Source organism: Rosa rugosa, chromosome 4 (assembly GCF_958449725.1).
Source record: "Rosa rugosa chromosome 4, drRosRugo1.1, whole genome shotgun sequence".
NCBI lineage: Eukaryota > Viridiplantae > Streptophyta > Magnoliopsida > Rosales > Rosaceae > Rosa > Rosa rugosa.
In genome coordinates, this window is record NC_084823.1 from 53,145,404 (window position 1) to 53,162,604 (window position 17,201).

At 38.2% G+C, this 17,201-nt stretch overlaps 3 protein-coding genes and 1 pseudogene across 3 annotated transcripts; 2 read left to right on the top strand and 2 right to left on the bottom strand.

Annotated features, from left to right (window-relative positions):
• Positions 1-1,021: 1,021 nt before the first annotated feature.
• On the top strand, positions 1,022-2,748 carry LOC133707121 (transcription factor BEE 3). Its single transcript, XM_062132659.1, has 6 exons — positions 1,022-1,561; positions 1,649-1,771; positions 1,872-1,937; positions 2,036-2,104; positions 2,204-2,284; positions 2,380-2,748. Exons 1-6 carry the CDS (start codon positions 1,142-1,144, stop codon positions 2,476-2,478), a joined length of 858 nt encoding a protein of 285 aa, XP_061988643.1. The 5' UTR covers positions 1,022-1,141; the 3' UTR covers positions 2,479-2,748.
• A 4,978-nt stretch (positions 2,749-7,726) lies between these two features.
• LOC133744975 (uncharacterized) lies at positions 7,727-13,394 on the top strand. The gene is made up of 10 exons (XM_062172989.1): positions 7,727-8,190; positions 8,744-8,967; positions 9,170-9,404; positions 9,801-9,970; positions 10,489-10,631; positions 10,721-10,898; positions 11,032-11,608; positions 11,948-12,060; positions 12,593-12,836; positions 12,976-13,394. Exons 2-10 carry the CDS (start codon positions 8,777-8,779, stop codon positions 13,201-13,203), a joined length of 2,079 nt encoding a protein of 692 aa, XP_062028973.1. The 5' UTR covers positions 7,727-8,190; positions 8,744-8,776; the 3' UTR covers positions 13,204-13,394.
• Positions 13,395-13,648: 254 nt separating this feature from the next.
• On the bottom strand, positions 13,649-14,786 carry LOC133707318 (VQ motif-containing protein 20). The gene has a single exon (XM_062132877.1). The coding sequence runs from the start codon at positions 14,658-14,660 to the stop codon at positions 13,965-13,967; it is 696 nt and encodes a 231-aa protein (XP_061988861.1). The 5' UTR covers positions 14,661-14,786; the 3' UTR covers positions 13,649-13,964.
• A 1,138-nt stretch (positions 14,787-15,924) lies between these two features.
• LOC133742463 (glutelin type-D 1-like) lies at positions 15,925-17,001 on the bottom strand (annotated as a pseudogene).
• Between the last annotated feature and the right edge of the window lie 200 nt (positions 17,002-17,201).

A 17,201-nucleotide genomic window follows, 5' to 3' on the forward strand; every position in this document is an offset into this window, starting at 1 on the left:
CAATAGTCAGGCCGTCTCTCTCTTTGAACTAATATATATACTCACACTAATTCTCGGAAGGTGATGAAGTTTTGGACTTGGTTTTGAATGAGACTTGTTCATGGCCCAGTATTGTTGTGTATCTGTTCTTCTTTTGTAGCATGTGTTTGAGTCTTGTATTGTACAAACACTAAACCCTAAAATTTGGGTAGTGGCTCCACTCATGTTGTTGATACTTATTAAAGATGATCCACGTAGATCACTTGGAATTCAAGTGAAAACAGTATGGAGTTTCTGATCTCCTGTTCTTCTATATATGATAGAAATTTAGAGCTTCTGCTTTGATGCAGATGTTTATGGTGAGAATTTCTCTGAAGCAAACTCTGATATGGACTAATATTCATTTGGATAGGCCCCAAATGAACTTAGGAGGAAAGTTAATTATTTCTAGGCCCAATGCCTTTAGGACATGATGCAGGTCTATGCTTTTCTATCTACACACATCCAGTAATTTGGTGAGTTATGACTTGTTGGTTACTTGTTATACCGATGTTGCGGAGGTCTTGGGTTCGTGCATCATTGACACGTGTGAGGTGGGATAAAAAAAAGCAAAAAAAAAAATTATAATAAAAGTTTGCTCGTGTGTGGAGAGCAATGCAACAACAATCCACAATGTAATTCACTCACTTAATTGCAGAGGAAGCAACCAACAATTCTGCAATTGACAGCAATTCCACCCCAACAAGGTTTAGCACCTAATGCTTAGTCCTTACCTCCAAACCCTCCATGTCTTATTCAATCCAAAACACCCCAAAACATTTTCAAAACTCAATCACTTCATTCATATGATCTAGCACAACACACTTTAAGCTCAGTGCCAAAACCCTACACGGCCCCCCCTTATTATTGGATGCATACCTCCTGAAAGGGGTCCCACTGGGGAACACACTACTCTGCCACGTGGTCCCTTTCCAATTCTTCCTCATTATGATCAATATTAAATATCAACTAATATATTGTTGTTAAGGTAAGATGAGATTACATGCAGATGTAATCCTACACTATAAATAGTAGTTCCACACTTGCACAGCTACATTATCCAAAAACCCAATTAAGCTTAGAGCTAGCAGGAGAGCTTTGTGAGTCTGCTATACCAAATCCAATGGCTCAGTTCACAGAAGATTTGAAGCCTTCGTTTCCTTTCTTAGACATTGAGCCAAGCAGTATTGAACTTATAAACCAGTATGCAGACCAATTCAATCATCTTGGTGTTTTGGACTACTCAAGCTTGAATCACTTCCAAGGCTACATGCCTTTTTCAAGTGACAATTTCTTTGGCAACAGCCAAGGACCTGAATTCCCAGGAACCTTGGTCGAAAACTTTCCGGCTGGTTTTGTTCAACAGAACAGCAGCAGCGACAACAACTTGAAGAATGATGAGGCCTCAGCTGCTCAGTGCCTTGTCGCAGCTGGAAACCCTGAATTCCAAGAAAGCAAGAAGAGAATAGCAATGGAGATGTCAGAGAGCAGTTCTGGAGTCTCCAATCCCTCAGTTTCGAAAACTGGGATCAAGAGAAAAAATGTAACCATCAATTAAAATCTTTTCAATTCTTTTCTGGCTTGTAATTGTCTGTTTAGTGCTGATTGATTTGGATTGTGTATGTTGCAGAGCTTGGGAAGAGGAAAGAGGGTGAAAATCAGTAATGAGGAGGAAGATGAGAAACCAAAGGAAGTGGTTCATGTTAGAGCCAGGAGAGGCCAAGCCACTGATAGTCACAGTTTAGCAGAAAGGGTATACTAGCTTGCAAATAATTTTTTTTACTCAAATAGATATCATTCTTAAATACATGCATTATGGGGTTTTATTGAATGCTGCATTATTATCCCACCAGGTTAGAAGAGGAAAAATCAATGAGAGACTGAGATGCTTGCAAGATATTGTCCCAGGTTGCTCTAAGGTAAAGAAATTTGTTAGCAATACATATTATGTGACAACAACATACACCTTGAGTCTGTTATAATTTTTCGGTACTCGATCATTATCATGTGATTACAGACTATGGGAATGGCGGTAATGCTAGACGAGATAATTAACTATGTGCAGTCCTTGCAGAACCAGGTTGAGGTCAGTTGATCAATTGACAATGATCAAACAAATTGTAGTTATTTTTTCTACTTCTTGTTCTAAAGAAATTAATACCTTTTTTTTTTCTTTTGAATTCAGTTCCTGTCTATGAAGTTAACTGCAGCAAGCTCTTTCCATGACTTCAACTCAGAGACAGAAGATGCTATGGAAACAATGCAGGTACTAGCTAGCTTTAGCTCCTTTGAGATTAAAAACTAATCACTCAAAAGTGAAAATCCATTCAAGGACTTGATGTATATATTTATATGTTGCAGAGGGCAAAACAGTTGGAGAGAGTGAAGATAGAAGCAGGATATGGAGGAGTAGTTGACAGTAGCTTCCAGTATTCCTCAACTAATTATTGGTCTCTCTGAGTCTCAAAGAGTCTGACTACAATTTTGGATGCTACTGCAATTTTATGCATGCCATACAACAAACACATGAAGATGCTATTGCTCTAGCTCCATCTCCTGATATTTTATATATAATTTTAGGGCCTTCATTTTAATATAAAATTTGTCCCCATGCACTTCATGCTATGTCTGGCATAAGTGTAAAGTCTCATACTTTAATTGTAAAAGCCTCACTCATGTGGGAAAATTTATCCAGATTAATACAAGGACTACAGTCAAATTTTTCTCCTAGTTGTGGTTTTACATAGATGATAGACAGAAGAATGAGTAATGTTGCCAAATCAAAAACAGAGTCACAAGGAAGCATAATCCAGACAGCATTAGGAAAATGTCTATTTCAGGAAAGGAGTTAATCTCATCTCCTTCAGTTCCAATACATATACAGCTGTTTCATAAGTACAGAAACTGTGATAACTTCTTCTGACAGAATCCTAATTTTCAATACTTGGACTCCAACTGGGATATGCTCAACTGGCCATTACTACCTACATTTGGTGGAAACTAATTAACCCAGCACTGTCATAAATCATCAACAGTGGATTTAGGAATATATCTCTCTTTTAATCAATATGCAGAATTAAAGATATATTCCTCAAACATCTTATCTCAGCTTTTTCGCATGGCCCTCACTCCTTCAAGATATCTTTATCCTAGAGCATTTTAAGTTTTTACCAAGAATAGTGCTAAGTAAACCACATTTTTGGGTATCACATGTATTTAAGGATACGTGTTGGCTGATGTGACACAACCACGTCATTTAATGAAACTCTGTGATAGGTTGGACTTTCTGCCACATAAGGTGGAATGCTGATAGTATCTAAAAAGGTAGTTCACCTAGCATTGCTATTTTAACTAACATCTTGCCTCCACACATATAAGGAGAGCATTTTAATACTTCAATAGCTGCCCCAAAGTTTTGGGGGAGTGAATGCCGAGTGCCTTCACTAGCTATCACTTCATTTATCCACCCTGGCCAAAAAAATTCAGTTTCTTTGTTACTGATAAAAAGTCCGAGTAATGTTTACACGTATCATATTTACCTATCATATTGATAACGTCATCGCTGAGGTTCACAAGAGAATGAGATATATCATTATATATATCTTCATAAGAGATGTAACTATAACAGTGGAACAAATAGTGTTATGGTTGGAAAAACACAGTCAATCCACATTGAGTCATAACTAAGACGTGGATAAACACTAAGCTGTCGAAGACTAAAATGAAGGCCACAGCTCATACGCGGCTTGATGATCAGTAACTCCAACTTGTCTAATGTGAACATCATCTTTAGCACAACAGCAACCTGGATATATATCACACCAGCAATTTTAGATAAAACTTTGGAATTATCTTCTATATTTATGTCGGTAATTAAAAGTTTGGAAATGTCTAATTGGGGGCATTAATATTTTGAGTGAGACCCTTGAACCAAAGAGTAGCCTAGTCGCAAACTGTCACAAACTTGGAACCAGAATTGACAAGCAACCTACACCATCTAGGAGGACTAGTTAACCAAAGCTTGCTGTGATATCCCACAATTAGATAGATACACATGAAATCCTCTAGGACATTGCCAATTCATGAAGTGAATGATTGGGGGAGAAAAAAAGAATTGAAGCGTTTTTTTTGTCTTCAAGTTTAGTTTGTAAGTGAGTTTGGGAGAGGAAGAAGGGTTAGATGCATTGCATCCATGAAGCTTGGAGAGATAGAGAGAGGGGACAGCTAGAATGGGCCAGTGGTTGCCTCCAAAAAGAGGCATGGGCAATTGTGGGCACTCACTCACTCACTCTCCGACTTCTCAAAATGATAAGGGTTTATGAACCTTGATCTCTAAAGTTATATCTTGCTTTCCCTCCATCATATCCCACTGAACTAAATCTTTCTTCTTTTCTCTTTGACCCTCTTTTGACCACGTCTTGGTTTGTCTCTTGGAGAATATGCATGAACAAAGAGGAGGAAGAGGGTTCAAGGGTCCCATGGAAACAGTTAGTGAATGGATTGTGCCAAATAATTAGAGTGGCAAATAATTAGATTGAGGATCATAATTAGGTAGTGAAGTTGGGAAGTTGAGAACTTAGATTGGGCAAGTTCAAGGACCCTTGTACTAGTAGTCTTTAGAGCTTTTATTTGGAAGTGGAAATGGTGTCATCCCCACTACTATGAAAAAAACTAGGATTGAGAAAGAAATTGAAAAAGGACTGTATGTGCATGCATGTCCTTGATCCCCAGCCCCAAACTCAAACTTACAAAAGTTGAATGAAATTTACTTTTTCACTTTTAAATTAGAGTAGGAAAAAATTTTGTACGAAAAGTTAAAAACACAATTAGAGGTAGGGGTCATCATGGGCCGGCCTAGGGCCGGCCCTACCCTAAATTTTAGGACTTAGGGTCGGGCCGGGGCGGGTCTAGTCAAAGTCAACAAAATTTAGGGCCAAGGCTTAAATATGCTAACCCTTACCAGCCCGAAAAGCCCGATCCGCTAGGGCCGACCTTCCGAATAGGGCCAAATAGGGCCTTATTTTGTTTAACAAAAAAAATATATATATTGTTTTTTTTTTCCTCAAAATGTGGCTCAATGATTATATAGGTAATACAAGACTTATTATTTTTTGTTGATCATATTTAATACAAGACACACACACACACACACATATATATATAGAAATTAACTTATAACATTTATTAATTTAGTTAAGGTAATTATATTCAATTAACTATTTCTCTAAATCTCCCAATATTAATTGTTGTGTAACAAAGAAAATAAAAATTAAAGAAAACAAAGCCTATGTAATAGAAAATAATAAAAATAATATATAAATTTTAGGGTTGGGCCGGGTAGGGCCGGCCGGCCCTAATGCAAGGGCCGGGCGGGCTTAGGGTCGAAGGACTAAATGATGAGGCCTAATTAGAGGCCTCATTAAAACTTTGTCCGGAGAAATTTAGTGGGACAAAACTCTAAGTGAATGATCCAATAACCAAATTGACTTTCCGATCATCTTTAAGGCCACATTTCATGGGATAACGTCCGAGTTAGATGGCGCCAAAACAATTAAAGTCGAATGTGATTTACATACTTTGTGACCTAATTCCAAGTTTTTACAACTATTCATCGACAACGAACATGATGTGCATAGTTAGGTTGAAGGAAATATAGATCACATATTAGATAGATTTATGTCCATGTCTTATCTTGTTCAATTCTCATGGGACAGGCATATATGCAGAAATGCCTGAAGACTAGGGGTCAAACAATAATGCTAAATGAAACAGTCCATATTTGGATTTGGATTATGCGCAAGATCAATTCAAATACAGAATGTTTAAGTCGACAGCATGATTTGGTTTCTCCCAATAAGAGTAAAATGTTGAGGTGAAGTTAGCTTAGCTCCAAAGTTTGTGGCCCTATATTTACATATACTGATGCTGAAGCATGGGGAGTGTGAATGCTGATCAAACAGAGTTACAGGGATTAAACTCTTTGAATATTCATGTGAATTTTGCAGAAAATGAAATGGCTAGGGGACAGTGATGGACAGATTGTATTAACTTGCATGTTTGTGCAGAGCTATGTATCGTGCGAAAGTTTTACTGTCCTCCGGAGCAATGTAAAACATCCCTGATCCCTAGCTTGTATTGTGCTGTTCAACTCAAAGTTGGGAATCACCAATCACCAAATAATCCATGTTACTAGTAGTTAACGTTGCTATGCTTTTGTTCAATATGGAAGAGCTTTCAGTCTTTCAATTTGGCAAACCCACTAGTTTAAGCAGCAGTACTAGATGGCTTTTAGGAAATTTTCCACAACGTCTAGTCTTGTGATTTAAAGGCCCATAATATAGTGAGATGGGCTTTTTGCTGTGGTGTTTATGGGCTCTAAGCAGGAAATTCATGCTCAAATTTCAGTTTAACTAGGAGATACTGTTACAGAGTTGAAATTACAATTTCGATAAGGATGGATGTTAATATATGGTGACAATAATAGGGATCTGAAGAAGAAGAAGAAGAAGATAGGATTGATCATTTTATGAAGGTGATAGAGTAAGACAAATGATGAGGTATGGTGACAATTTATCATTTGGGGAATTGTGATGATAAATTGTTGGTGTACATCAGTGAATAGTCTAATGGTGATAACATTGTTGCAAATGTGCACCTTGTATTGTGATTCTTGTGCCCTATATGGTAACAATCCTTTCATCAACATTTCACTCTAGAGTTCTGTTTCTTTGGTAGGATTATTTCAGATGTGTGTATGTGTTTATTTTACAATTGGCATTTACAATTTTGTAAATAGAAAACGAAAAGACAAAAGTAATATGTATTTTCACATGTGAGATTTTTATTGATGATGTATTTTTCAATAGAAGTGTGTCATCTTTATTTTATTTTTCATGAGAGACTTCTAGTAACAACATATTCGTGGAAAAAAATTTACCTTGTACCAATAATTCGTGTGTAGGCAAGCGTGCGCTATTTTTTATCTTATTTTTTTAATGAGAGATTTGTAGCAATGATTTATTCATCGGTTTTTACATACAAAGATAAAGAACATTTTTCTCAATGTTTGACCACTCTTAAAAAATCAGTCTATATACAAACTTAAACATTTCCCATCAATTTTATAGTACTCGAAGTGTGGTGTATTTCGAGTTTTTTTTTTCTCATTCCTTCGAAAATAAATCTAAATGACTCGTTTGGTTCGCGAAATGAAAAGGTTGGGAAATGAAAGTTGATCATTTCTTGTGTTTGGCACACCCAAGGAAATGAACAACTTTCCTGCATTAAGGGAAAATAGGGGGGGGGGGGGGGGGGAATGGATCCTCCCACACCCCATGGAATTCATTTTCCCTCATACTTTCCCTACATTAGTTACACATTAATTACGTACTATAAATATTATTTTAATGGTTGTTATTACCTATTTATCCATGAAACTTTTAAATGCTGAATTGTTTATGTTTTGATAATAAAAATATTATTAGAAAATTGATGTTACCTACTTTCCTATTCATGCACAAACCAAACATCGGAAATTAAAGTTAAATATATTTTGCGAATACTTTCCCATACCGGTGGGAAAGACCAAGAAACCAATTTCCCGAGGCCAAAGTAGAAAAAATCAAGGACTTTTTGGAAATGTCAAAAACAATGTCCAAAAAGAAATTTCATTAAATAGATTTCATAGAACACGATTCTAATAATCTGATGCATTAAAGTATGAGGCTAATTATTTAGGCCTAAAACGTAGTCAGACTCTCAGGCCCTGCACCCTTTCTCACAATCGTTTCGACTTTCGAGTCACCGATTTCTCAACGAAGAAAAAAAGAACTCAGAATGACGGAACAGTTCTTGGACACTACTCTTCTTGCTGTTATCAAATTCTATTCTTATCCATCAATCTTAGTCTGCCCTCTTTCTTCAATATAATAATAAAAAAACCCAAACCCCACGCCAGAATAACCATGTCCCTTCTACGTGGCTTGTCTCACCGACTCTTCTTTGCTTTGGTACCAATCCCAATCTCGCAAATTGGTGAACTGGGTTGCTGGAGATTGGTCCTGAGCATATAATCCGAGTTGGGTTTTGTGGAAAGTTGCAGAAAGTTGGAGACTTTGATCGGGAGAAGCTGAGGATGCTGATAAAGGTGTGAGCTTGACTGTGCATTTTGTGGTAAGTGGATTATGTTTTGGGTTGTTGTAGTTGTTGGGTTTAGTTTTTTTTTTTTTGCTGATTTTGACTTTAATGAGATTTTGTTGGGTGTGTGGCAACTTCAAAGAGATTGATTGATTGATTACTAACGGTGTTGGTGGTGACATTTGGTTATTGGTTAGATGTAAAGAAAAGGGTTCTTTGGATTATGAATTGCAAGTTAGTTCGATGATCAATAAGAACTGAAATGATAGTTTGATGATCAATAAGTACATAGTATATCGAATGAGGAAACTGTAATGACTATGATGGGAAGTTACTGAATGTGCTGTAAGAGGAACATGGTATTGGATTTTAAAGTGGCTAAGCTAAATTTTGGTCATTGGGAAATAACAAATTTGAAAGTTCTTGGGTCGTATTTATGTTTCTATTGGTTTGGAAAGGGTGATTTTTTTTTTTTTTTTTTTTTTGAATAATTGGAAAGGGTGATTAGAGGCAGTGGGGTTGGTGAAGTTGGGTTCATGAGTTAAAATCAAGAAATGTGAGTATGATTTGGTGCTGTAATTCATTGCAGTTTACATAAGTACATAGGAGGGGAGAAGTGGGAATGGCGGTGGCAAGCAAAACCAGAAATATGCTTGAGAATCTTGTAAGAGAAGGATCGTTCAAATGGTTGATTGGAAATCGAGGCCCTTTTGATGACGAATTGGAGGAGATGGAGAGGTCTCCTTCAGCCCCAACAAATTGGATACCGGAGCTATCTCCTATTGCAAATGTAGTTGTCCGTAGATGCTCCAAGTAAGTTTCCTGCTTTTACATCTCATACACTCTTAACTTGTAGATTACCAGAGTGAAAGTGATCATGATATTGTTTCCATTAGAGCCCTATTTTTCAATGTTAGGTGCTTCATATGACTATCAAGATTCGTAACTTATTTTTCAAAATGTTGTAACTAGTTTGGAGAAATGAATTGCTTATGATTACAAAATAATTGTGCAGAATCCTTGGTGTTCCTACGACTGAGCTTTGTAAAGGCTTCAGTGCAGAGGCTTCTGAGTCTATAAAGCATCCATCTCGCTATGCAAGGAACTTTTTGGAATATTGCTCGTTCAGAGCTCTCGCTCTGTCAACTCAGGTGACAGGTCATCTGGCTGATAAAAAGTTTCGACGCCTAACATATGATATGATGCTAGCTTGGGAGGCTCCAGCTTCTGACAGCCAACCTTTGCTAAATGTAAGCTTAAAGTTTTTCTGAAATTTTTTTCCCCTTAGAAGCTTATTTCATCTATTGTTGATATTTTGATGTTTAAGTCCTGATACACATTCTAAACTATAATTTTAATAAAAGCATGCTTATCCTACCTAATTGTGATTTGCATTAGAATGTCTGCAGTGCTTTGAAATGTCTTTGCCCACTGCTATTTTCATTGTACACCAAACTATTCAGCGGGTTATACCTTCAGACATGCAAATCACATTATAAGCATTCTATTTGCACTCCTCTTAATGACATGTGTTTGACTATCTGTGTAATTAATTGTTTAGTTTCAAAATTTCTTTAGCTCTGGTGGTGCCCTCTCTCTCTCTCTCCCACTCACTCACTCACAAGGGGCCCTTGTCTTTTGTGCAGTTAAATGAGGATTTATCAGTTGGGATAGAGGCTTTCTCTAGAATAGCTCCGTCAGTTCCCATTATTGCAAATGTGATTATCAGCGAAAATCTTTTTGAGGTACTTGCAACATCAACTGGTGGGAGACTTCAGTTCTCCACTTATGACAAGTATCTAAGTGGACTGGAAAGGTACATACTTCAATTAAATTTGCATTGCACATACATTTCAGGAAACAAAAGCATTATAAAAAATAAAATAAAAGCACAGGATACTAGAAGGAGATAACAAGCAATCGACCTAGGAAAAGCCTAATTAGTCAATACTGGCAGTTAAATTCTTGTCATGAGTTTGGTCATCATTATGATAAGTTAACTAGTCTCCACCCTAATTAGTGAGGGTCATGACTCATGAATTCCATTAGGTCTCAAAGACCCCACACAGGAGTTAGCTTAGTTATAGTTGGTTTGCATTCTAACATATAATGTACTGTTAATTGACAGAGGAAAAGAAATTTCCACTAGAGAATAACAACTGAAAGGCATTTTTTTTGAGGAAATACTGCATAATGCATATATCAGTTAGTTGGTGGAATGCAATCTCCAGAATGGATTACCACATGTTGATTTCCTAAAGTTTGTGTAATCATTGTGAGCATATTCATTCGATCTCATATCTAATCCTGCTATTTAAAATTTTTGTCATACAGAGCAATAAGAAAAATGAGGACCCAATCAGAGTCATCTCTTCTTTCTGCTGTACGATCATCAAGAGGAGAGAGAATTCTGGAAGTGGATGGAACGGTAACTACACAACCAGTTCTTGAGCATGTGGGAATTTCTACATGGCCTGGTAGGCAGGATGTGATTAAGATTGTAAAATGGTCAATGCATAACTATCCAGTATTTTTAAATTTTTAAATGTTTATGGTTTGCAAACAGGACGGTTGATTCTGACAGACCATGCACTTTACTTCGAGGCTCTGCGTGTTGTATCTTATGACAAGGCAAAACGATATGACCTATCAGATGACCTAAAACAGGTTGTGAAACCTGAGTTGACCGGCCCATGGGGTACTAGACTGTTTGACAAGGCAGTCTTTTATAAATCAATTTCATTGTAAGCTATTAGGCGTTGCATGCTTCTCTTATGGTTAGAGTTTTGCTGTACATTTACTTTCATAGTACTTAAACTTGCAAAAAATATCGTTTTATTAGAACATGATCATCACTTTCATACTATTTTTCTGTAGATCAGAACCAGTTGTGATAGAGTTTCCTGAGCTGAAGGGGCATTCTCGTCGTGATTACTGGCTAGCGATCATAAGAGAGATTTTGTATGTTCACAGGTTTATACATAAATACCAAATCAAGGGGGTCAAACGAGATGAAGCACTATCAAAGGCTGTGCTTGGGATTCTGCGAGTACAAGCCATTCAAGAAATTTCTTCTTCTCCTTTACGCGCTGAGGGTCTTTTAATGTTCAATCTTTGTGACCAATTACCAGGTGGAGACTTGATACTGGAAACTCTTGCAAATATGTCAACCGTAAGTGAATTAAATAGGTCTAACACTTCTAAGTCTGGAGGTGGAATGTATTCGATCTCAGCCTTAGATATGATTTCTAACTTGGGCTTCGCATTTGGAACAAGTTCCAATAATTCGGTTGAGGCTGGTCTTGCTGTGGGTGAGGTAACTGTTGGACAACTGACTTCGCTGGAAAGAGCAGTTAAGGAATCAAAAAACAATTACGAAAAAGTGGCACAAGCACAAGCAACGGTAGATGGAGTCAAAGTGGAAGGCATTGATACGAATGTTGCAGTGATGAAGGTATTTGCTGATATTAAAGGTTTTTTGCCCAGTTTTTAAACCTTCCCCTTTATCCTCTCTCAATTCCTGTTTTAGTTGAAGATGATTAGAGTATAATTAAAGGAGTTATGAAAACATTTAATTTGTAATCCTCAGCAGTGGCCAAAAGACTCCAGTGAATCTCTAATTCCCTTTGAGACATCATCTGCCATTTATTCCATTATGTGCTGGTAGTTTTGATGTAAATATCCAGTTGATGCTTAATTGGATATAAATATGAGTTTACTGCATTCTTTTCTCACCTAGCTTATGTTTTGCTCCATTTTCTGGCAACATCTTCTGAACTTTGATCGCTTGCAGGAGTTGCTCTTTCCAATGATAGAACTAGGGAAATGGCTTCTTTCTTTGGCATTATGGGAGGATCCACTGAAGTCTCTGGGTTTCTGTGTTGTTTTCACTTACATCATATGCAGGTAAAGTGGGCCAGTTAAAAATTGTGCAACATTTTATTAGTAATCCCGAGTGTAACATCTTCGTGCTTTACTCATTAATCATTATCCAGACTTACGAAGGAGGGGAGGGTTGGGAAAATGAATTTTTTACACATAAACTTTGATGATGGCATAATGTAATAATAGTTTTGTTTAACTTCTCTTGGCGTGAAGTCTGTGTATAGTACTTATATAATACTAGATAATATGTTATCTGCACTGTTACTGCAACAGTGCATGTTTGTCATAGTGGTACTCGTTTTGGTCTAAGCCACTATAGTAGTATTTGAATGAATAATGTATAAAACCGTCATATACTTTGATGTTACATGTTACAGTCTATGCGCCTTTACCTTCATGCAATTGTGATCAGAAGAAATAAATTCTGCATATGATTTTCAGAATGAGATAGCTGTGGAATAAAGACTATGGAGAATGAGATTATGCTCTGTTGTGTTTCTTTTGGCACCATTGGGCATCTATTGCCAGCTAACTTAAAGGGTGTGTATTTCAGGGGATGGCTGAGTTATGCCTTTGCATTGATGCTCGTCTTTATTGCGATCTTCATGATGCTCACCCGGTTTTTTAGCCAAGGAATATCCAATCACGAGGTTAAGGTGTTAGCACCACCACCAATGAACACAATGGAGCAGCTTTTGGCTGTTCAGAATGCAATTTCCCAAGCTGAAGGGATTGTCCAGGATGGGAACATTGTTCTCCTAAAGCTACATGCTTTGTTGCTGTCACTTTTTCCGCAGGTTCTTCTCTCTGTCATTGCTGCTTCCTACAACAATGTCGCTGGATAATCATTATATATGGTGTTCTGTACTTACCATTTGTCTCCGTCACCTTTTAGTAAATTGCTCATATTTGCTTGTTTTTCCATCTGATGATCAGGCAAGCGAAAAATTTGCAGTGGCTCTTTTAGTGATGGCTTCGACTCTGGCCTTGCTCCCTGGTAAATACATTGTTCTGTTGATCTTCTTGGAAGCGTTTACACGGTATTCACCAATGAGGAAAACTAGCACGGAGAGATGGATGAGAAGATTGCGAGAGTGGTGGTTCAGCGTACCTGCAGCTCCAGTTATACTTGAGAGAGAAAAGGAAGAGAAAAAGAAGAGATGATGCTGTAATATCTGTATTGTAATTGTATGCTAATATATGTAGTGTTTTCTTTGCACATATAGAGAGAGCTCCCGAGTAGAGAGAGGTGAGTGTGTAAATCTTAACATTGAGAGTCGAAACAAACTGATATGAAGATTTGTAAAAATGAAAAGGTTTGATCTAAGAACTAGCCCAAAATATTCTTTGCTTTCTGTTTCTGCGCCTCCAGCTTATTAACTGATACAGATGACAAATTGCTGCTATTTGAATCGTCAAAGTTTGAACCTTGTTTCAATCATTATCAACTCCAAATTCTGTCCTCAGAAACTCGTGAATCAAAATTCACATTCCGTGTAAGTAAATGTGTCGCACATTATATACGAAATATATATTGCGGAAACTCAATTCAGCACATAATTTACTGTAGAAACAAATAAAGAGAAATGCAACGAGAAGAACCTTTAGTCGAGCAATGAATTTCTTTGTATAGAGTAAATATCAAGTGGTAAACAGACAAGTCTAACATTAACAAGTTCTACCCAAAAACTTAGAACTCTTATTTGCAACTGACTTGACCATACCAAAAAATCAAATGGTAAACAACAACGTACCAACAATTATGAATTGAAATCAAATACTCTTAACAAAAAATTGGTATGAGTCCTTCCCGGCCTTAACCAGTCTTGCGCGTAATTAATTACGGCCATCATTCCGAGCTGGGAAGCTTTTATCTGTGAATTGAAGAATTGCCGACGAATTAAAACGAACTAGTAGTCTCCAGATCAACGATGATCGATCATAGAGTCGTAATTAAATATGTTCATGGAATTGGTGCACAAGAAATCCGTGTTCGGCGTGAACACCGGAATGTTGGTTAGATATGGATTCGGCGGCACAAAGCAAGATGATGAATCCCCTCCTCCTCCTACGTTGCTAAGATTATTATTACTGTTATTGCTGCTGCAATTCTCTTCGGTAATCACCGACGAAGATTCGTTGTCGTCGTTTCTTATCATCACATTGTTGCTATTAACCTGATTAGGGCTCTTATTCATCATCTCCTCCTCCAATGACGACATGCCAACGTTGTTGTTGTTGTTATTTCCCGTCTCTGGCGGTTCGGATTTCGCCGCCGCCGAGGGAGGCGGCGACGTGTCATCCTCGAACCGCGAGAGGCCGGTGAGCTTCTGCACCAGCGCCATGAAGTCACGCGGGTGCGTGTGGATGATTTTAGGGGAATGCGTGTAGATGATCACCGGGTGACGCTGCTGCTGCGGCGGTCTCGTGGCGGTGGACCCTAACATTGCGTACGTGGACGATGAGGATGACGACGACGGCGGCGAAGAGGTGGAGGAGGAGGAGGAGGGTTTCTTGATGAAATGGGAGTCCTTGTTGATCTTCAACGGCGGTGGATATAGGGCATTGGTGGTGGTGGTGGTGGTGGTGTTGGTGGTGATCTTATTTGCATGGGGGCTCATCTTGGTTTGAAATTGGTTGGGAAACTAGGTAATTGCAATTTTAGGACCTCAAAACTATGAGAAATGAGCTGAGAATGGAATTGTTTATAGGGATGGGGATTAGAGAGAGCACGTTTAATTTTGTTCCTCCTATTTGGGTGGGATTGGTTGAAACAGATTTAGAGGGTGAGTGAAGAATATAGGGGGCTGTGTGGTTTTATCGAATTTGAAGGGTAAGAGAGGCATCGAGAAAAATACTTTACCACAGAGTAATTTGCACGTTTATCTGAAATATTATGCACGCTGGATACCTCCTACTAATCGATCAGATGAAGCAGAGAGAGTTGTGGAATATTTTTCACGTTTCGTTTTAAATACCACCAATATGACGGGCGGTGATTGGAAGGTCGGACGTACCACTTGTCATGTCTGCTCACATAATACGTCTAATCCACTAATGTTTTACTCGTCATCCTGATCACAATGATCGAGTGCAGGCATTCCTATTATTCGACGAGCAGACGCGTAGTGCCGCCGTGCCACGTATGGGGTTGTGATTTGTGTAAGGGAGGGAAGAGGGGTAGTTCCATGATTTTAGCACTGGGGGTATTGGTGTGTGACAGATGGGATAGGACAGTTGAGACATATTTGGTGAGTTTGAGGGCTTATCGGAAGAAGCAGTTGGAGTGTTCATTTTGTGGAAGCTGCAGATGGCTTTACACGCTTTCCTTACTACGTTCTCATCTCTCTCTCACTCCCATTTTTAAGTGTGTTTGAGCTATGTTATCCCCTCATGACTGGTAAGGAAAATGTGGGTAATAAAATACCTTAGAAAGAACCTAAAAATCCCTCATATAATTCGGTAGCCTTTTTGACTTGTTTTAGTTTATGGTATATATTGTTATTAACTTACTATAAAAGTCAATTTTGAATGTGTTTTTTTATTCACTTATTTATTAATTGTTGATAATATTAGCTCCAATTGCATCTAAACTTTTCAATTAAAGTTTTTTTTGTTTTTAGAGAGTGAAATTAACAATCTCGTAGATAATTAACAATGTAAGTTTAAAGAAAATCATTATCAGAATGTCAAATATTAGAACTAAAACTACTAATATCAGCGTCAATGAAAAATATAAATTAAAGCATAATAAAAAAAATTTCAAAATTGATACGAATGACCTGAAAAAGCTAAAGAAATCCGAACTAAAAAGGAAAAGAAATTCCAACTAAAAAATGCAATGAAACCTAAAGCAAATAGCGCTTATTGTATTAGTTCATCGATTCATTTGGAAGGAGGGAAGAAGATTGCATCAAAAGTTCTCTTTGATCGGAAGAGTTTCTCAGTATCTGAATCCACGTTGAAGGAAGCTTCAAGCACCTGGGGAGATAACGCCTCCCAAGCACCAATACTTCCAGCCAAATGAGTGAATATTGGATTGGGAGTGGTGATGATAGAAAACCATTCCAAGCCTTCTGGATCAGCAATCTTTGAAACGATAAAGAATCGAGGAACGATGAATAAGTTGCCGGCTGTAACGGTCGTTTCCAAGACCCTAGCCTCTTCCCATCGACACCAACAACTTGCACACGGCCACTTCCCTTAACAATGTAAGTCACCTGCAATGCAGAGTCACAAGAAATCCCAGGGGAGCACATAGCACTTCCGTCCAGCCTAACAAGATCAGCACCAAGCCCAACCTCACCGACCAAAGGAAGATTCTTAGTATTCAAAACAACAACTCTTCCACCGCCCTTAATATCAACATCAAGAGGAGCCTCTTCGCAATTCAATGTCATCCCATCTCTATGTTCCTTGTTTGGCTCAGGCAAATTAGCTCCCCCTAACTTAACAATGCCCTTGCCGGTTTGCTTGCCAACAAGAGTCTTTACAACACTCTCCTCCAAATCTCATGCTCGGCCAACAAACTCAGTTGAGAAGCCAGTGAAAATGCCATTAGAACCATTGAGATAAAAGTCAGTGAATTCGCCTTTTTTATGAGCTGTACGTTTTGGTATCACCCAAGAAAAGAACCACAAATTCAGTGTCCTCCTTGTTGTACCACCATGTGATAACTCCAAAAGGGAGAGCAATGGCATCACCCTTCTTCACTGGAAGAACCTTTTCTTCCTTCTCCGGCATAACAATTCCAACTACTCCATTACCTTGAAGGACATATGCAACTCTGGCAGAGTCAGAGTAATTGGGGAGAGCAAGGCCGTCCTTCTCTAGAGAGAGCTGGGCAGCTCCGATGTCACCTTCACGGAGCACGGGAAGCTCCGACGGAGACCAGGCAGGGTAGGAACCACCATCTCCTCCATAAACCTTCTTAGCCAACCTTGGTGTAAGATCAATCTCCATCTTTTTTAAAACCCAGAAGCAAATTAAAAACCCAAAACGAGAGCAAAGTGACAGTACTAAATATCAAGAACAATATTGTGTGTGTGAGCGATGAAAAGTGCTTGTTTCTTGGCGTGTATTTATATAGGAGTGATGAGAATGATTTCAGTACACATCCATCTTCTACCTAGGAGAAAGGTTCAGTATCTATAATTCTATAT

Coding starts and splice junctions, on each gene's coding strand:
- LOC133707318 (XM_062132877.1), bottom strand. CDS start 14,660: ATGAGCCCCCATGCAAATAAGATCACCACCAACACCACCACCACCACC.
- LOC133744975 (XM_062172989.1), top strand. CDS start 8,777: ATGGCGGTGGCAAGCAAAACCAGAAATATGCTTGAGAATCTTGTAAGA. Junction 8,968..9,169: donor GTTGTCCGTAGATGCTCCAA/GTAAGTTTCCTG, acceptor ATAATTGTGCAG/AATCCTTGGTGTTCCTACGA. Junction 9,405..9,800: donor ACAGCCAACCTTTGCTAAAT/GTAAGCTTAAAG, acceptor TCTTTTGTGCAG/TTAAATGAGGATTTATCAGT.
- LOC133707121 (XM_062132659.1), top strand. CDS start 1,142: ATGGCTCAGTTCACAGAAGATTTGAAGCCTTCGTTTCCTTTCTTAGAC. Junction 1,938..2,035: donor TTGTCCCAGGTTGCTCTAAG/GTAAAGAAATTT, acceptor ATGTGATTACAG/ACTATGGGAATGGCGGTAAT. Junction 2,105..2,203: donor CCTTGCAGAACCAGGTTGAG/GTCAGTTGATCA, acceptor TTTTGAATTCAG/TTCCTGTCTATGAAGTTAAC.